Consider the following 21,978-nt stretch of genomic DNA (forward strand, 5'->3'; position numbering starts at 1 on the left):
AAATAATCAAGAGGAGGATTTAAAAAACTAAACTAAACTAAACAGTTTTACAAAACCATTCGAAGTTTTGTCAAACTATTATGATTGGTCAAATTGCTCAAACCATGTCATTATAGATCTCTGATTTCAAATCAGACTTCCTTTAAATTATTCACAAATCATTTTGACTAACTGCTCATAATACTTCATATAACTGTCTAAAAATGTTTTTTAATTTCCAATGCATAGTCTTTGATAGGACTATGATGCAAGTTTTGGCATACCACATGTGATGGTGTAGAGATGTGAAAGATCCGTACTCTTCAGCCGAAACTGCACGATTCAAAAGTAGGACATTTTAATATAGTGTGCTAAATCTCTGTGGTCACATTTCAGAGTAAATATTCCGAATTTGTAGGGGGCCTGAATAAGGTAGGAGCCAGTGTCGTTTTCAATTTATCTCTGATTAAAAGACAATCAAGTATATAAATATAGAAGTTTACTAGTATCTCTCAGCATCTAACAGTACTGATATCTCAAAGTATGAGATATGAGACATGGACAGTTGTGTTTTGTCACCACATATAAGACGCTTGTGATTTAGTCCCAACAAATTTTCTTTTAAAGTTTCCCCTGTAATTACTTCAATATTCGGTAACACTATACAATAAGGTTTCATTTGTTAACATTAGTTAACTACATTTGTTAACATGAACAAAAATGAACAATACTTTTCAGCATTTGTTAATCATGATTAATATTAATTTTAACATTTACTAATACATTTTAAAACTAAACATTGTATATGTTAAAGGGGTCATGACATGAGAAACCAAATTTGCCTTGATCTTTTGGTATATAAGAGGTCTTTGTATCATTAAAACGTCCTGCAAGTTTAATATTTTAAGACGTCCTCCCCATTCTAAACGAATCATTTATTTAATCAAGCTCAAAATACAGCTCGTTCTGGATTCATGGTTAGAAGTGACGTGTCGGTTAGAAGTGACGTAACAGCGTTTGCATATGACCGCCTCCAGCACAAGATAACTACGCTATAAGCGCAAGACAACTACGCTCATTTCGTATCGCCGTGCGCCTCACAAGTGTTCAGTCGATGGACAGCGAGCTCTGACAGAGACTACTTGTGCACAGGAAAATTACGATGCCACACAGATGTGCTGTTCCTGGCTGTGGTCAAACAAAACCTCTGAATAAGCTGCCGAAAGATCCAGACGTCAGGGAAAAATGGATGCAGTTTATCTTTTGCGGACGACCCAGTCACGGCAGTTAACTTAAGCGTTTGTTCTGTACATTTTAAGGATGACTGTTTTGAGAACAAATCTCAATATGATGCTGGCTTTGCCAGAAAACTGTTGCTCAAAGATAAGTCCGTGCCGACTATTATGGGAACAACGACGACGCAAACTGTAAGTAATCTATTTTAAACTTTAAACTACTTTTTAAAGCGCAATTTCATTCATTATGAATAATCACAGTGTTTTTACTTAGTTTACTTGCATATTGTTCTGGCTGGGGGCGTCAATAATTGATACATAGGCACTGACGTTAGCCAATCATAACAGTGGGCGTTAACACTGAAGTCTTAAATGGAAAACGCCCCCAAAACAGACTGTTTGAATCAGAGGATGAGAAACAGGGTGGGAAAAGGTCATAAATCACTAGATTTTAAAAGTTTTTCTTAAAAAAATATATATTAATACTATAATTGCACCTAAGGGAACATAATAATACAATAAAAAAAACCATGTCATGACCCCTTTAACATTAGTTTATGCAATATGAACTAACGCGAACTTACAATGAACAATTGTATTTTTATCATTCAACATTAACCAAGATTAATAAATGCTGTTTAAAAATATTGTTCATTGTTAGTTAATGATAATGCATTACCTAATTTTAACAAATGGAACCTTATTGTAAAGTGTCACCAAATATTCCTAAATTATTGCCAGCCATTGCAAAGGAAGTGAAAGTGGTTCTTGGTCCTGATTGTACATACAATACGACTCAAAAAGTTCAGTCATGGGGTGCTGTTTTGTGGGGAACACAATAAGAATGCTTATCATTGGATAAATTACATAATGCCATGTTTGGTGTGACAAAGCCATGTGATAACTAACTTCCACCATATGCAACATCATGGGATAAACTGACATTACTTCATGGGACTCCCACATATTTGTGGCACAGTCTGACAGGGGGACGGTGAATGGTGTTGAAAGATAAGCCACATAAGGGGAATTGAGGCATGTGACTAATCTAACACCTTTCTTACTAATCTCATAATCTTATTCCTCCGGACAGCAAGCCTTGTCTAAGCTTCAGTCAGCATTTAATATTATTCAGTTAAGGCTTCACAGTTTAAAACTTGTTCTGAACACTGATAAAACCAAGTATATGTTATTTTCCAAATCAAAAAAACCTGAAAATAATTCAGTATCTCTTCAGACCTTTCAAGGTACAGTGATTGAATTAGTAAAAGAGTACAAATATCTAGGCATCATAGTTGATGATGCCTTATCTTTTAGTTCTCATATCACTCAACTGAAGAATAAACTGAAAATCAAGCTTGGGTTTTATTACAGGAACAAGTTTTGCTTCTCTTTAATGTAAAAAGAAATTAGTCTCTGCTACTTTTCTCCCTGTCCTTGATTATGGTGATGTTGTATATCAGTTTGCACCTTCTTATCTTCTTTCTTCTTTAGATGCCGTTTATCATGGTGCTTTAAGGTTCATATCAAATTGTAAATCTTCAACCCATCATTGCACCTTGTACCATAGAGTAGGTTGGCCTTCTCTGTCTACCAGAAGAAAAATGCACTGGTACTTAATTATTTACAAAGCTATCTTGGGGTTGTTGCATTCCTATCTCTGTTGTTTTATGCAGCAGAAAATTATCAAGAATTATTCTCTTCGTTCGCAAAACTTTTATACTCTTTCTGTTCCTTTTACTCGAACTGAGTTAGGTAAGAAGTCTTTTATGTACGCAGCGCCGTTTGATTGGAATCTTTTCCAATCTAAATTAAAATTAGAAAATCTGCTGACTCTAGAACATTTTAAATCAGTTATCCGGCGAATAGAAGCTGATCTAACATTATGCAGTTGCTTTTAAGTGTTTTTAGTCTGTCTGTGTGATGTTTATCTGTAATGGAACTGATTGTACTGCTGCACATTTTGGCCAGGACACTCCTGTGAAAGAGATTTTTAATCCCAGAGAGCTCTTCTGGTTAAATAAAGGTTAAATAAAAAAATAAATAAATAACAATATCTTTCTTTTTTTAAATGCAGGTTTTAGCCTATATGTTGTAATGCCGATATCTATGGTGTTAATGTCAATTTGTAATTAACTATCAAAGTGGATTTATAGGTTATAGAGTTGACATAATTTCATGAGTATTTTAAAGTGTTCAGGGTGTGTCATAACAACTGTAAGCAGAGCGGGGAGATTTTAAACAAGAGTACTTCATTCATAAATACACAAGATCTTCAAGCTGTGGATGTACTGATGTGCATCTGTGCTCATGAAACTCCAGGAGACAACACAAAAAGTGCCGGCCCGTCCTGCAGGCAATATAGGTGGCCACCCTGGTCTCCAACATGCCCGTGTTGATCTCAAAACAAGCAAAAATTTACTAAACTCTGCAAGACAAACCAATACAATGGTTTTATTTTGAAATAATGTACTAGCTTTTATTTTGAAATTGCTTACATATCAGAGCGCATATCCATATGCGCACCTCAATTCCATACCTCGTGTAGATCTCATTATTTGACATACAAATCACAATAATGGTGACAATATATGAAACATTGAAACCTAATAATATAAAAAATAATGTCACAAGAATAGTGTGAAGCCTCCACACACACTATGTCTCAGCAGTAACGTGCACAAGCCACGTGATAAGATGCATGGATTGATGGTCTCAGACATAGTCTCCACTATGACACCACAAGGACTAAGAGCGCATTGGGAATTGGGCATTCCAAAATGGGGAGAGAAAACAAATTTCTATATTGATATTTACACATTGTATCGATAACATTGGATCGTTGGTCATTAGATCAGTTAATCTTTATACCTCTAATTTAGAGTGACAGAAAAAACACCTCAAGAGCATTTTCACATAGTAAAGGGGTGCTGTAGACTCACACCATCAACTCTTGCTTGAAAGATACTTTCTGTGCTCCCACACATAATCCATTTTGATCGATTCTTCTCAGAACACTTTAATACAAACAGGAAGTTAGATGATACAATTTGAAAGAGCGCAGCATGGAAAAGGGGCGGGCTGAATAAGGTGAATATTCCCTGGCAATCAACAGTAAACAGAATGAAGGAGTCCTGCCCTGTGGAGCACCTATTCCAGTAGAGGGTAGATTAAGTACCCCCAGTGGATTGGGTCGGCGAGTTCCTCCACTGAACTGCGGACCCACAAGGGCTAGGGAGGAATCATCCAGGAATCCGAATATGCAGAATCTCCTGGGAGAGAAAGCACACAGTTTTACCTTGCAGGTCCCCGACCCTCTTGATGGAGGCAAGCGCGATCAGCAGGTCAGTCTTAAGCGAGAGGGCCCTGAGTCCAACTGATTCTAGCGGCTCGAAGGTGGTCTCCGAGAGATCCCAGGAGGGGAACAGGGTTTGCCGGGAGGGATTCCACCTCCGGGCGCCTCTTAGGAACCTGATGATTAAGTCGTGCTTACCCAAAGACTTGCCATCTACTGCGTCGTGGTGGGCCACGATAGCAGCGACATACACCTTTAGGGTGGATGGGGACAGCCTCCTCTCCAGCCTCTCCTGCAGAAGTAAGAGCACTGACCTAACTGCGCACCTCTGCGGGTCTTCAGCCCAGGAAGAACACCAATTCGCGAACAAGCGCCACTTCAGGGTTTAAAGTTGCCTGGTAGAAGGGGCTCTGGCTTGGCTGATCATGTCTACGACGGCAGGTGGTAGACCAGCTAGATCTTCCACATCCCATCCAGGGGTCAGACGTGGAGATTCCAAAGGTCTGGGTGTGGATGCCAGAGCATGCCCCATCCCTGGGAAAGAAGGTCTTTCCTAAGGGGAATTCGCCAGGGAGGGGCTGTCGCGAGGAGTACGAGGTCCGAGAACCAGGCCCGGGTGGGCCAGTAGGGAGCCACTAGGGTGACTTGTTCCTCGTCCTCCCTGACCTTGCACAGCACCTGTGCAAGAAGGCTCACTGGGGGAAATGCGTATTTGCGCAGCCCCGCAGGCCAGCTGTGTGCCAGTGCATCTGCCGAGGGGAGCCTCTGTTCTGCCTTCCAGGGCGCCCTTTACAGTTTACTCAACTCGTCATGCACGTCTGGGAAGAAAGGAACTGGGGGGGGTTTCCGGTCCAACCTCGCGGTACCCGGGAAAGCATAGCGGACCTCTGTGCGTCAGGCTCAGACTGGGCAGCTGAAGTGGCTTTCTCTCAATGCTTCCACAGCTATGTTCTTGCACTGAGAACATAAACCATTGGAGAGAAATCACTCATCCCGAGCTCGGACGGAAGCAAGCAAGCGTCCCGGGGAGACGGGTGGTTCGAGAGGATTTACCCGGCGAACGGAGCCCGTCATTATCCCCAAATCGCCTCCATCGCCCGCGGTGCCTGACTCAATCCCATAGGAAGGAGGCGAGGCGCGGGGGGCGGCTGAAGTGGCTTTCTCTCATGACAAAAGAAAGCTGCGACCGCAATGCGACGCATCCTGAAATGGACGTTCAACACCAGCTGTGTATTTGATCTTTTAGAGAAAATAACTATTTTAACTGCGCTGTCGAAGCGCCCAGGGGCAAACTGCACTGCCATGCAGAGAAGGAGAAAGCAGCTGTAGTGCGCCATAGATCCAACAGCAGTGTCAGAGGAACAGGAACGGGTGTATAACTCGCAGCTGACTGCATACACGACCATCGGCTCCGAAGAAAATTTATACCCTTTATGCCCGGGGGCGGGGTATGCAAATACTGTCTGCCAACTTCTCATTGGCCTTTTTTCATAGATCAGAGGCATATTCAGCGCTCAAGAGAGACCCCTAGTGTCACTTCTTCGACACAACGTCGAAGTGAGCGACAGACGGGGAACTGTCAGCTATAGGTGCTGCAGAGTGATTCAAATAAAAGTTCTATGAAGAGGTCAGAGCTCTGCTTTATTATGAATAAAACATGGCTGCTGACTTATCAGCATCCAGGCCCGGAACTATCCATTTTATAAGTAAGGAATAATTTACGATGGACCACTGAATTGTTGAAAAATAATGCACACCCGAGGTGGTAATACTGTTACACCTCGGTTGTGCATTATTTTTAAACAATTCAATGGGCCAGAGTCAATTATTTTGCTTATACCACGGTTACCACACCTTAAGACATTGTTCAGGGTTTTATCTCAGAAAACATTTAAGGCTTTTGTTGTTAAAAGCCATTTTGAAATTGAAGTCTTTAGATGTGTCACAATCTACAAACTATACACTATGCACTCAGAATTTTCAGAGTGTAGTATCATCCCAAATGGAACACTTAACAGTTTTTAATACACAGAAACATTTGCTGTTTAACAGATGACGGTAGTGACGTTTCAAGCATACCACTAGCTTTAGCGCGTTAGCTAACCTCAGTTCAACACTTGTATCTCAAACAATATACATATTCACAGCTTGGGGTGATGGTAAAGCATTCTCACATTTGTAAGGTGTCTTCAATGAAGTTTCGTAGCTGCTACATTCCCCATTATTTACAAATAATCTGTCAGATCAGCAGCGCAGCCAGGTAACTCCGCCCCTTCCGCTACGTATGATAAGCCATAGTCCATGAAGTGTCCAACATTACACACTCCATTTTGACGGTTGAAAAAGTGCATCATCCGGGTACTTAAAGTACACATCTTTGGCACTTCGAGCCTGGTTCACAGAATTTTCAGTGTTAACACACTACTCGCACTGCTTACACTACAAAATCAAGTAGAATAGGGCAGAAGTATGTGGTTTGAGATGCACCTTTTGTGTTTGATTTTGTCATGACTACAAGTCTACAAGTCATGACATGTGCTACAAGTCTGTGGTTGATTATATTCGCAGTTCAGGGGTCATATCCTGTTGTGGGTGTCTTTTACTCACAGGTTAAACCAGGTTTTCTTACCTTTGCGAGTAGAGGGCTTGCCTTACCACTGACTCATCATTGGGCTGGAAAAGTGGGTGGGGGACGATAACAGAATCACACTCCATAAATACCTTAGACTCTTTAGGGGAATTTTATTTAATGATTGTATGTTTTTGAATTGCTGTGGAAAACACACACGCTCACACAAACACACACACACTTTCTTCTAATCAGAAATGTGTCAGTGTTGTAGTCCAGGACAGACAATTTTTTTCTTGTCTATTTCATCATGTCAGATCACACACAGCTACACACACACACACATCATTAGGCTACTTTATAGCCATTAAGTATAGCGTTACTAAGTATAGCTGTTCAGCCATGACACCAATTTCTAGGCATACCCAGAAGTCTAATACATCTGGATTTTCCTATGGGTTTTTATAATGGGGTTATGATTAAAATAAGGTCTGTGGTAAACATTACTTGACAATACACTTCAAATGTGAATAATTTTTTTTATTTAAAAACATGCATTGCTTGAAAATTCATGTTTGAGGTATGAAAGTGTGTAATTTATGTTGTAGAACAAAATGTCCAGGTATCGTCAAGTAATGTTAACTTCAGACCTTATTTTACATATAAGTTAAAAAAATAAATAAAAAAACATAAAAGAAAAAACCCATAGGACTTCCAGGTTTGTGAACCACAAGCTGAACAGCTCTGTTGTGTAATAATACCATGACAACAACAAAAAATTGTGTTTATTTCCAGGAGAGAGGCAGAATTTTTGATAGTTTCATTGCAATTCTTATAGAAAGCAAGGTTTCCTCACAAAATTAAAATTTTAGTTGTTGTGATGGCTTGACTTCATGCTTATTTTTGACAACATAAATTAAACTTTTCAAAATAGATGATGAGAGTGGTGATGCAACAAGTATACCTCTGGAATATTTACTTATATTGGTGTCTACTTCTATATGCATCAAAGTGTCTTTATTTGTCATGATATTTTTTTTTTTTTTTTTTTTTTTTGGGATCGTATAGACCTTATTCACATTAGAGCCATCATTTTTAATGGGAATGATGACAATGAGGATGTGAGGGATAAACGAATTGAAAATTCATGTTTGAGGTATGAAAGTGTGTAATTTATGTTGTAGAACAAAATGTCCAGGTATCGTCAAGTAATGTTAACTACAGACCTTATTTTACATATAAGTTTAAAAAATTTAACTTTACATAAAAATTTTACTTTACATATAAGTTAAAAAAATAAATAAACAAACATAAAAGAAAAAAACCCATAGGACTTCCAGGTTTGTGAACTACCAGCTGAACAGCTCTGTTGTGTAATAATACCATGACAACAACAAAAAATTGGGTTTATTTCCAGGAGAGAGGCAGAATTTTTGATAGTTTCATTGCAATTCTTATAGAAAGCAAGGTTTCCTCACAAAATTAAAATTTTAGTTGTTGTGATGGCTTGACTTCATGCTTATTTTTGACAACATAAATTAAACTTTTCAAAATAGATGATGAGAGTGGTGATGCAACAAGTATACCTCTGGAATATTTACTTATATTGGTGTCTACTTCTATATGCATCAAAGTGTCTTTATTTGTCATGATATTTTTTTTTTTTTTTTTGTGATCATATAGACCTTATTCACATTAGAGCCATCATTTTTAATGGGAATGATGACAATGAGGATGTGAGGGATAAACGTAACATCTATTCAGTGGCACAAACAGTATAAAGCTGTATAAAGCTCCTAGATCACATCTGAACTCGTGTTGTATGAAGTTTTATGTCTACTGAAATTTCTTGAAAATATGTTTTTCAATGTTTTGTCTGCGGAACGATCCAAAAACATTTTAAACTGCAGTACAGCACACTGAAGTGACTTTAGGCATCCTTCACAGACTCGTTGTCATTCCCGTCAAAGATCAAAGATGGCGCTGCTCTGAATAAGGTCAAATTAGGAAACCTGCGCCGTGACGCCACAGCAGAAAGCCGCGCTTTCCTTTCGCCACTCCCACATAAACGTCACGGCGGATTGGCCAAACCCGGAAGTGAAGATGGCGACCGCCTACGAGAGGTTCAACCTGTAAGTAGGAACTTTTATTCGAGCGCAGCGATAGATATAAACACAGACAGTGCTCAGTTTCACTTCAGTAAAGCTCGGCTCATTTAATGGCAGCGTCTCCGGGTACTGTCAGTGGATGTTGTCGCCTCTGCAGGGCAGTTTTTAGGTTGTGGTGAAGGCAGCACACGGAAAAGCCGTTCAGAGAAAGAGGGAGAGGGAGAGGGAGAGGGAGAGGGAGGGAGGGAGAGAAAGAGAGGGAGAGGGAGGGAGGGAGGGAGTGAGGGAGAGAAAGAGAGTGAGAGAGTGAGAGTGAGAGAGTGTTCAGGATGAATATGTGTCAAAACCTAGTGAGCTGCCTACCTAGACAGCATTTTGTGCGCGTTTGCACTTAGGCTTACATGCTCAGATATGCTGTCTATGTAGGCAGCGCTCTAGGTAAGTGTGTACTGAGTTCTGTCTGCCTGATGTTTTACAAATGAGCCCTGTGCAATTGGTTGAGTTTTAGGCTACTGAATAACACTTAACTTTGATATTGTAAACTAGAATTAACCATACTTTGGTGTATGTTAGGACGGCAGGTAATCAGGAACAGAAAGAGCTGTTTCATGCATGTAACACATGTATCAAACTGTGTCATCAAATATATTTTTTTAGTATCAGTGACCTGCTATGAACTGTCAGTGTACAATCCAGCATATGTTCTATTATACATTGATTTGCTATGATGCTGGGTTTTCACTGTCATGGAAAACCTGGAAATATACAGGGATTTAAAAAACTGATTTACACATCGAAAGTCATAGAGGTGTCATAGTTGCCTCGTACAATAAAAGTCATGTAAATTAATAATTAAAAATTGTCCTATGTAGGGTTACATGTACTGGTGCAGCCTATCCCAGCTGGCTCGGCCCGAAGGCAGGGGATGGCGAATAATTGTCATACTTCAGGTTTGTGCTTCATAAACCTTAAGAAGGAAATTAGTCAAGTTTGACTAGAAAACAAATAATAAAATGGGGATATATGATTTCCTTTTAAGGATTTAAAAGCTTTGAATGACATGAAAAATAATATTCTAAATATCAAAATATTCCAGATACTTAAAATATGTCTTTCTTGTTGGACAGCTTTAGTTTTTAGAACCAAGCAAACCTGAATTGCTATTATAATAGATGTGAATATAGTATAATATAACATATTATGACATAACAGATATTATGCAATATAATGTAATACAATTAAATATATAATGCAATAGTAAAATCTTTCTGTCCTAAATTCTTCACTTTCACACGTTATTTTAAGGCTCTGCAATTAAACCCACAAGCCTTAATTCTTTCATTTCCACAGAATTTACACTGTGTACGAACCCGCAACAACCAAGAACCTTTCTCATTACATGATCTTTAAAGTGAAACCAAATAAAAATTCTCGCTTATATTTTCGCGGGAGTTTGTCGAAAACATCTGAAAATGGCACATGCATTTTAGAAGCAGTTAATTTTCACACACTTTCCAGGAACTGTTCTGAGATGCTATTCTGCTCACAGAGCGGTATCTGAGTTACCGTAGCCTTTCTGTCAGTTCGAACCAATCTGGCCATTCTCTGTTGATCTCTCTCATCAACAAGGCATTTCCATCTGCAGAACTGCCGATCACTGGAGGTTTTTTATTTTTGGCATCATTCTGTGTAAACTAGAGAGTGTTCCCAGGAGATCAGCAGTTACAGAAATACTCAAACCAGCCCATCTGGCACCAACAATCATGCCACGGTCCAAATCACTGAGATCACATTTCCCCTATTCTGATGGTTGATGTGAACATTAACTGAAGCTCCTGACCTGTATCTGCATGATTTTATACATTGCACTTTTGCTGCATGATTTGCTAATTAGATACATGAATAGGTAGGTGTACAGGTGTTCCTAATAAAGTGCTCAGTGAGTGTATATTGCATAATATGTCCTGGTAACATGATGTTTTATCCAGACTGATCTCAAAATGAAAACAGAAACAGAAGGTTGACTTCTTTTTAGCAACAATCATCAGTGTTTATCAAAATTCGAAACACTGCCCCCAGTGGCCAAAGCGTTTAGTGATGTTGGGCATATTGGCATTTGTGAGCTCCATATTCTGTGTGTAATGTCCACAGAGGGGGGCCAAAAGTGAGCTGTAAAGTGAGCTGTTTTCAACTGTACAGACTGTAATGCAGTGAAGATGAATGCATATTTTATAAACTGTACCCCTCAACCCAAATCCCAAACCTAAACATAACCATCAGTAGACTCATTTCATGACCCTTCTGCACAATTAATCAAAATAACATCAACATTGCAAATTGGTCATATGTGAAAAAAAAACAACAACCTTTGAGCCATTTTAGAGCAAATACATAATTATCGAGATCTATATTGAAAATCGTCAATAGGTTGAAAAATATTGAGATATAATTTTTTTAAGACATCGCCAAGTCCTACATCAGTTCTGTGAAAATGCAATTCGTGTTTGTGCAAATGCGATTATGCAAATGCGATTACTTCTTGTTTCGATGTGGGATCCAAACCCAGGTTTCCCCTGCTGCTGATACAACATGCTACCGGTCACACCACATGTGGAAGTTAAACAGGCTTGAGCTGATGTAAAAATGTCTGAGGGGAGATGCCACTTGTCATTGAGTCGGCATAATGGGGCCAATCCTAGGATACTGGAACATTTCGAAACTACATGACTACTCTTTCCATGTGATCATGTTGCTTTATCCATAATGGTAAAGCTATGTTTTTTGCAAGGGACAAAACCTGAGACACACCTGAACCTGAGTGAAATGTCACCAGCCCACAACTTTCATTCTGACACTATGACAATGAGAGACTCTCTGAGTTCATGTGTTCAAATAGAGTTCTACAGTCAACCATTTTTTCACATTTGTTTTATGGGTGAATCTAATGAAAGATTTCAAGAAAATATCTAGGTCATATTTCACCCCAAAATCAAAGAGAGAAATAAAGAAATCAAAGCCTACTTTTAAAACCAATATGACTGTTTTTCTTAAGATTTTTCAGTGAAATATGACCTGGACATGTGCTTCACAGGCTTTGTGAGATTCTTCAATACACTTGGTACTAAATATAAGAAAGTCTGCATCGGCTTTAAATAGTTTGTTTGCACTTCTTGTATTTTCATGTCTTAAGCGGTACAGTATGCCATAAGTCTTAATTATGGCTTCCTTCTTGCACAATGAACAGAGGACTGCCAGTGCTAGTATTAAAGCTAATAACAACTTGTCAATATTGTAATGATCTAGTGTTTCTGGCTTAGTGTAAACTTGCACCACAAGCAGTGTGTTTGCTGAGCCAGTCCACCCAAATACATCTTTATTGTTGTTAAATCATTGCCAAGACAATTTGTAGACACTTAAAGCCTAGTTTAGTATGGTATTGTTTTAATGTGGTGTTCTAAAGCTCCTCGTTCATTTCTTGCACAATTCTGTAAATTGTGTGGCTTTGCCACAAATATGGCCGTTTGTATGAAAACTGCAGGCTAACCACCACCATCTTATCTGTACTGTCTTTACTTGCGTGACTTGATCGTATCCACACACAGGATTGGAGAATTCTCGAGTGATATTTATATATGTATCCATTAAGGAAGCCATCAAAGAAGTTCTGGTGTGAAGACTGAAGTCAGAATTAATGGGACTAAGGTTAAACGTGCGAATGCAGCATGTTTCCCTGGCTGCTTGCACATCAAGTTATGCACAGAAAATGTGGTTACTCTGCAGTTTAAAGAGGAAGGAAGACTAACCATTATTAAAGTAGGACACGCACATAGGATGTGTTACTAAAACAGGCTCTCAAAACACCGTACTGTTAGTGCGTGATGGAGTGTCTTTTGATCATTCGGTGCTTGAAATTTCCATCAGGAGGAAAAAATAAAGACAGGCTTAACAAAAAGTGAAAAGGAAGATCTGTAGGTTTTGTGATTTATTTGAACACTGCTGAAAATCTGCTTGATCGAGATGGTTTGAGACAAGAGAGAAGTTTATAAAAGATTAATTTGATGCTGTTTTGTTTCTTTGATATACCACAATGTCTTCAGCTTATAATGTTCATTACAAAGTTCTTTTCATAATATTTAATATTCTTTGCATTACCATTGTAATACTTAAGATTATTGATTGCCTGCTAATTTTCCATCCTATTTGGCTTCTCTGTCTTCATAGGCATGCAACATCTGAGAAGTTTTACATTGAGGCCTGTGATGATGGAGCTAATGACGTTCTGGTTATTGATAGGGTGTCCACCGAGATTACCCTTGCAGGTAGGATCTGATTACAAATGAAGACCATGCCTCTTTTCCATGAAATTTCTCACAACGTGCACAATTTAAGCTTTTGGGTGCTTTCACACCAGCTTTTTTAGTGCGCACCTCACCTGTTTTCCAGACTTGGGTGCACATTGGCGAACACAAGTTCGCTTGAATGGTGGTCTGTTGTAGGGTTCATGTTAACTCCTGTGTGGTTCACTGGTTATATGAACGTAATCAGTTTGGAAGTGAATCACTATTGTTGAAGTCAGCGAATCCATTTGTGGTAAATTCAAAGGGATTTACTTTATAAAACGGTAAAACTGGTGTCTTTTTTTACTAGAGTTGTCACCCAAGTTACAGTGTTAAACAGCTGCTACTAGTACTTGCTGGTAGTCAAGTTAAGGATGCAATTGTTCTGGGGTTTAGGCCCAACAGTACAATGTGAAAAGAAACAAGCTGGGGCAAGGGAAGAGGGTGGAATCTAACTCGCAGTTGAACCAAGTGTGAAAGCACCCTTACATTATTTGCAGCTAATATCAGATGACCCATTTTTGAACAGCAGTGACCGCTATGACCTCTCACATGACTCGGGTCAGGTCTTCAGTTCACAAGTCATGCAAGTGTCATGACCATTTGACTGCCACATGAAAAGCATTGCAGACAGCATCACAAAGGGTAATTTTTAAAAGGTTGCTTGGTAGCAAGAAAGTGGGAAGTGTATACAGAAAACACTGAAAATATGTATTTGAGATTAGTAAAAAACAATTTCCTGGTTGTTGCTTTGATAAATAACAGAAAGGAAAAGAACCCTCATTGTACATGGGTCCTCAAAACTTTACTGTCTCTGGATGGTCTTTCATCTCTCATCACAATTTAACAGTTTTTAGACATTCCTTGTTACTTATTGTACTCTGAAAGACTTGAGGCAAATCCTGTGAATATCACAAGCTATGGTGCAAAACTGGACCTGACTTGCAAAGGCATTGGATAAGTCATACAAAGTTAGTCATGTAAAAGGGACTTCTGGAAGCAGGCATTCATGGTGTACTGACATTGATGAAAAATCATGGAAGCTATTGGGATTTTTTCTTAGTTCTCTATTTTGTAGGAATAATTCATCCAAAATGTAAAATTCAGTCATCATTTACTCAACCTCGTATTATTCCAAAGTCATATGACTTGCTTCTGTGGAACACAAAAAGTGAATTTCTTTAGAATATTTAGCTTTCTCTGTAATATAATAAAAGTGAATGTGGTCAATAAGATAAGCACAATAAAAGTAATCGATATGACTTACACTGCCGAGGCATGGACTTTATAAGACCCCTGAAGGTGTCCTGTGGTATCTGGCACCGAGAAATTAGCAGCAGATCATTCAAGTCCTGTAAGTTGCGAGTTGGAACAATCGGATTGAGATCTGGGGAATTTGGAGGCAAGGGCAACACCTTCAACACTTCATCATGTTCCTCAAACCATTCCTGAACAATTTGTGCAGTGTGGAAGGGCAAATTATCCTGCTGAAAGAGGCCACTGCAATCAGGGTATACCATTGCCATGAAGGGGTGTACATCTGTAACGATTTTTAGGTAGGTGGTACTTCCACATGGATGGCCGGACCCAGGTTTCCCAGCAGAATATTGCCTAGAGCATCATACTCCCTCCACTGGCTTGTCATCTTCCCACAGTGCATCATGGATGTCCTTGTGACGTAAAAGAAAATGGGACTCATCAGACCAGGGGACCTTCTTCCACTGCTCGAAGGTCCAATTCCGATGCTTGCCCATTGTAGGTGCTTTCGACGGTGGACAGGGGTCATCATGGGCACTCTTACTGGTCTGCGGCTACACAGCCCAATACACAGCAGGGTGTGATGCACTGTGTGTTGTGACACATTCCTCCGGTAACATCATTACAATTTTCTGTGACTTGTGCCACAGTAGACCATCTGTCGGTTCAGACCAGACAGGATAGCCTTTGTTGCCCTCGTGCATTGATGAGCCTTGGGTGCCTAACACCCTTACGCCGGTTTGTGGTTTGTCCCTCCTCAGACCACTGTCGGTAGGTACTAACCACTGCTGACTGGTAGTACCCAACAAGCCTTGTCAGTTCAGAGATGCTCTGACCCAGTCATCTGGCCATAACAATTTGGCCCTTGTCAAAGTCGCTCAGGTCTTTACTTCTACCAATTTCTCCTGCATTCAACACATTGACTACGAGAACTGATTTTTTTACATACCATCTTTCTCTTCACCTGTGAGTGGTCAATGTTTTGTCTCATCTGTGAATATTCCAAGTCTTTTGGAATATGATAGCTTTATGTGATGAAGGGACCAAAATTTAAGTAATTATCTACCTAAAATCTTCCCCTCTGCTGTAGCTGTTAAATCAGATATGGCATTTGGTCACACAACAAGCAAGAACCAGTGGTGTTTGGCATGGATGATGCAATTGACATGCCATTTTTCATATAGTTCATACAACTTTAATACTTTTCAGAGCTTTGGCGGAGGGGAAGGTCATCAGTAAATAACTGCTTAAATTTCATTCTGTTCCTTAAACACAGTTATTGCCTGGCTTCAGAAGACTTGAATTAGGCTATAGTACATGAGGCATATAGGCTAATTTAACAATCCTTCAAAGATAATTTTATGGTGCGTTTTTATTGGCATTTTGGAGCATGACACACCCAGTCCCCATTAACATTCATTATATGGAAAAGAAGGTGCGGCATACTCTTAATCAATTCTCCTATTATGTTCCACGGAAGAAAGTATTGCGATATTAGTACACTTTAAATATCTGATTCCAAAAGTCCCTTTCACATGACTCAATATATCCCAGTTCACATGATCTCTATTCAATAAAAGTCTTTGCAATGATGGGTCCAATTGTGCACCATAGTTTGTGATATTCACATGATTTTGCTTCATGTCTTTTAGAGTACAAATCAACAAAAAATATGTAAAACCTGTCAAATTTTATGTAAAGATTTTGAAGGTTGTTTTGAGGTTAACAAATCCTTTAAACTTTGCATAAGGGACATTTTATCACTACTGCCATTGTAACCTTTTAGTTTTGAGGAAGTTACTGTTGTCTTGTTTAAGATTTTGTTCTTTGAACTCAGATAAGCACATTTAGTACAATCTTCATAAATGATTAGATGGGTTTCTTCCATATCTATAGCATTGTTATTATTGGTAAGCAAAACTAAAATGAAAGCCTTTTTATTAACTGAAATAAAATGTAATCATTTAGTCAAATAAAATTTGAAACATTTACCACCTACCTTCATTAAACATGAGAATACCACTAGATAGTTATAACACTAGACTTCCCTGAGGAATTTAACGGCATTTAACATTATTATTATTATTATTTGTATTAAAAAATGTTCTTCCCAATTTAGAATGCCCAACTCCCAATGCACTCCAAGTCCTCGTGGTTGTGTAGTTACTTGCCTCAATCCAGGTGGTGGAGGACGAATCTCAGTTGCCTCCCCATCTGAGAACGTCAATCCACGCATTTTATCACGTGGTATGTTGAGTGCATTACCACAGAGACGTAGAGCATGTGGAGGCTCATGCTACTTACTGCGATTCACGCACAAATTCTCACACGCTCCATTGAGAGTGTGAACCACTAATCACGACCACAAGGAGGTTACCCCATGTGACTCTACCCTCCCTAGCAACCGGGCCAATTTGGTTGGTTAGGAGACCTGGATTCGAACTCGTGAGCTCCTGGGGTGGTAGTTACTCACTGCCTCCTGTCATTATATGTATTTAAATGGTATCAACACATTAACTTTGGCAGTCCTAAAATACTAAAACTAAAATAATACTTAACTAAACTGAAACTAGAAAAAGCTAAACTAAAATTCGCAGTCAAAGTAAAAACGAATGAAAAATAAACTAAATTATAATGGACAAATTAAAAACTGCAATAAACCTGCTATAAAGTGCAAACATTTTTGACTTCCCTTGTTAAAGGTATTAAAGACATCCCCCCGTCTGGCGTTACCAGGCCCATTTGTGGAATCATGGGAACTATTCGACTGGTGGCTGGTAGGTTCCACATTTCCAAAATTCTGAACAATTATCGTGTGACTTATTCAGTTGATCACCGTGACTGATTGCCTTTCTCTTTGTTCAGGGATGTACCTCATAGTCATTACAAGGAAGAGGAAGGTGGGTGACCTGTTTGGCCACACTGTGTGGAAAGCGGTGGAGTTTGATGTAATTTCTTATAAGAAGACCATTTTACACCTCACAGACTTTCAGGTAATCAAAGTCCCTATCAGCAACTTTCAATCAAATGTTGGTGTTTGTGATGCCACTGCTAGAAAGTGGGCTATGAATGTCATTTGTAAAACTTTCCTGCTTTGAACTTGAAGTTGTTGTTTTTTCCATGTACATTTTGCTCAGAAGGGCTGTAAGAACAGCACTCTCACCTAGTGAAAACAAGGCTTACATATACAGTAAATTTTTCATATGAGCCCACGCTTGGCAGACACTGATATCTCATTACACTGTTTCATACTTGGTGCATTATTTAACAAGGCTAGGACTTGAGCTGAAATGCTGACCTTGGATGCTCTGGGGGCGATACATTGGAAGTACACAGAAGAATTTACTGCAGCTGGAGCAACTGTACCAATAAAGTGCACTACACTACGTTCAATGTAAGGGCATGTGAAGTGGCCACTAGGTACTGCAGTGTAATTGGCTTGCTAATGAGGCACTGACATGAAGATTCCACACATTTACTAATCTGTTGTCCACCCTAATTTAGGGAAGTGATGAGCTTGAACACATTCTCTACATAACCTATGCATGAATTTTCTATCTGATACTGAACAAAGTATTTCAAAAATCTTTAGAATTGTATTACCCCCAATGCAATGTGCTTAACTTGACCTTATATTTCCAGTGTGACAAATTATGTTTTTTGAAAAAATATGGTTAAACTGATGAACATTCATATTGGAGGGTAGATCTCAACTGGTAGAGTATGGCGCTAGCAATGCCAAGATCATGGGTTCAATTCCCAGGGAACACACAAACTGATAAAAATGTATAGCGTGAATGCACTGTTAGTCGCGTCGTGTAAAAGCATCTGTGCATTTCAGTGGAGAAAAATGCCATTCCTAGTGTGGATGAGAGGCAAAAATGAATGCATTTTCAAACAAAAATGTATTGGTGTGGACATGGCCTTGAAGAAAAAGCTGCTTTAGATACTACTATAATACTGTATTGTTCTGGGCGCACATTCACGAGCGTTGCCATGTTGAGATCATATAACTAGCTGAATATTAATCGTTTTATCACATTAATCCCCTGTAATTGGACATCTTCACTTGTGGAATAAGTGAATCATGGCTAACTGCAAATAGCATATTTTACAGTGACATTGGTAACTGAAAATTTCAGTTTTTGCATCATGCTACATCTGCTCCACTAGGTATCAGCGAACATGGACACAAATATTACTGAGTTACATAACATTTTCTTTTTTTATCCTCTTTTCTACCAAATTTGGATTGCTCAATTCACACTACTTAATAGGTCCTCTTGGTGGCGTGGTTACAGAGTTGCCTCTGCTTCTGAGACAGTCAATCCGCGCATCTTATCACGTGGCTCGTTGCGCATGACACAATGTCAATGGAGGCTCATGCTACTCTCTGCCATCCATGCACAACTTACCACTCTCCCCATTGAGAGCGAGAACCACTAATCGTGACCACGAGGAGGTTACCCCATGTGACTCTACCCTCCCTAACATCCGGGCCAATTTGGTTGCTTTGGAGACCTGACTGGAGTCACTCGAACTCGCGACTCCAGGGGTGGTAGTCGGCGTCAATACTAAAAAATTAGATTATTAATGCAAAATAAACATTTTTATTTCCAAAATAATAACTAGCTGGCCAGTCTGAAACGTCCCATATTGAAGACTTTGTGTCCTATATTAAGAGGAAAAATGCTCAAACCTTAACCAGACACAACATGATATAATGTAGCAACAAGTTATGAAAGCTATTTGTTCCCTATTTGGCAGTCCAAAATCACGCTCCTCAAAACATCACACTAAACATCAAATATATTTTGATTGTCTTTGCTCGTGCAGGAGACTCAGGTTGGAATCGCTATTACTCATACTTGGGGTAAATGATGTGAACATCACTTCAGACTAAGTATTAAAGGGGACCCAAATTAATTTATAGAGACAAGAATGGCATAGAGATTTGGGGGTGGGCTCTTTTGAGTTTGGCCCTAGCAACCACCCAAACAAACTTAAAACCATTCAAAATAGCTTAGCAACCATATAGCAATGCCCTTGCAACCACGCAAAATACCCTAGCATTGTGGCAGCAAGATAAGCATGAACAAGCACCTTGTTTGTTTGTTTGTTTGTTTATTTATTTATTTTATTATTATCATTATAGATATTTCTTGCTTTATCATCTTAATAAAATGTTCAAATCTGGTCTACTGTGTCTACTATTCAGTGTCTGTTTCCCTCTCACAGATGCAGGACAACAAATCCTTTCTGGCCATGATCAACAGTGTCCTCAACACAGACGGCTTCTACTTCTGCACAGACTATGACCTCACGCACACCCAGCAGCGCCTGGCCAACACCAGCCCCGACTTCCAGGAGATGAGCCTGCTGGAGCGGGTGAGTAGATGAAAAACAAAGAGAGAGAGTGATAAGAATCAGAGCTTAACAGTAAGGAGGAGTCAGTGTGTATGTTTTCATGCACTTTAAAAGTTTGGTTTCAACCTTTTAAAGTGCAAAGTGACAATTTTTAAATGTCATGTAAACACTAAAAATATTTATGCGAAGTCAGTACACTGAGCACTTTATTAGGAACTCCTGTACACCTGCTTATCCATGCGATTATCTTATCAGCTAATGGTGTGGCAGCAGTGCATAAAATCATGCAGATACAGGTCAGGAGCTTCAGTTAATGTTCACATCAACCATCAGAATGGGGAAAAATGTGATCTCCGTGACTTCGACTGTGGCATGATTTTTGGTGCCAGATGGGCTGGTTTGAGTATTTCTGTAACTGCTTAAATTAATAAAATTTCATTGAAAAGAGGTCTTAAAATCTATATATCCGTATACTTCTTGAACATGAAATTTAAATGTAGCTTACCCGGTGGAGTTTACTTGTACGCAAAAAAGTATTCATTCTTGAGGTCTAACAAACATGTGGAATGTCCAAAAAATCGAATGTATAATTTTTGTGACAAGCCAATGCAAATTTTGACAGGGCGAGTGAAAATCAAAATCACTGGCCGCACCTGAACAGACCAGCAGAAGAAAAGAAACATCCTTATTGTTGAGCCCTGATAATGGATGAGAGCAAGAGCTGTTTGATGTTTCCATGGCAGATCGGCAAGAAATAGAGAACACAGTGGGGTGCAGATTTAAATTACAATTTTATACAGAAGGCTAATCCTCTCATTTTTAAACGGCATCCCTCATTTATATTACTGATGTCATTGGAGATGTGCCGTCGCTTTGTAAGCTAGATTTGGAAGGCACTTTTTGTTCTTGTTGCACACCCTGTTTCCCTCTCACATCATGTTGTGATATTGTAGAGTTTGTGCTCACTGATGGCATGGTTTTTGATATTGCAGTTGATTTATCATATACTTACACAAGTCTATATTTTCCTCTCTGTATTTATCAGAAAACCTCTGACTGTGACACTTTGACTATTTTGGTGAAGTGCCTGTATGTTCAATTTCCCTGAGCATGTTTGCTTTGTTGAGGCCATTAAGATCACTCATATTAGGTCAGGGGTTTGGCTTGGACAAAACATTTATAGCATTTTTGCTTTTAAAGTCCAGAATTAACCTTATTAATGTTACTTTAATAACAAATTTTGGGGTAAAGCAAAAGGGAGCGCATGGAGTTTAATCATTTCATTCACCAGAGCCCCTTCATAGTACAATTACATCTCAAATTGGTAATTAATATTGGCCCACTGAGAAAAAAAATATTATCAAAAGATGAATAAATACAGTCTTGACCAACACAAAATAGGTATGGGTTTATAGGTTTAAAAGCTTAGAAGCTCTACTTTACAATACATGTAGGCATTATGACCAAACCTGAACAAGTGCTTTGAAATTTGCAGACAAATCAGAAGTGTTCCGTTTGATAATTGATTAATAATTTTGCTCTACACATATTATTGAAATCAGTAAAAACATCAAAGTGATTCAATAGCCATGTTTCATGTGTCATTGGAAAGCTCAAAGAGTAGAATACAACCAGACTATTTGTTTTACTTGCAGACAAAAATGTAATGTAAATGTAATAGCTAAGTAATAGTAATAACTAAGTCTATGTCTTTAACATACACGTTGCATGTAAACTGGTGTTGCTGCATTTTTGCTTCATGAAAAATAAATGGATCATAAAATATCACATACTATTACTTAAAAGGAGGTGATTATCTTTAATTAGCCCA

At 38.9% G+C, this 21,978-nt stretch overlaps 1 protein-coding gene across 1 annotated transcript in view; it reads left to right on the forward strand.

The window, feature by feature from the left end:
• Window positions 1-9,045: 9,045 nt before the first annotated feature.
• Window positions 9,046-21,978, forward strand: part of LOC127619825 (phosphatidylinositol-3-phosphatase SAC1-A-like) — a 31,065-nt gene continuing 18,132 nt past the window's right edge. The window contains exons 1-5 of the mRNA XM_052092836.1: window positions 9,046-9,210; window positions 13,408-13,505; window positions 17,483-17,557; window positions 17,646-17,773; window positions 20,019-20,168. Coding sequence (XP_051948796.1) covers window positions 9,182-9,210; window positions 13,408-13,505; window positions 17,483-17,557; window positions 17,646-17,773; window positions 20,019-20,168 — 480 coding nt within the window. The 5' untranslated portion in view covers window positions 9,046-9,181. The remainder of the gene's footprint in view (window positions 9,211-13,407; window positions 13,506-17,482; window positions 17,558-17,645; window positions 17,774-20,018; window positions 20,169-21,978) is intronic.

This window comes from Xyrauchen texanus, chromosome 26 (genome assembly GCF_025860055.1).
Source record: "Xyrauchen texanus isolate HMW12.3.18 chromosome 26, RBS_HiC_50CHRs, whole genome shotgun sequence".
Classification (NCBI taxonomy): Eukaryota; Metazoa; Chordata; class Actinopteri; order Cypriniformes; family Catostomidae; genus Xyrauchen; species Xyrauchen texanus.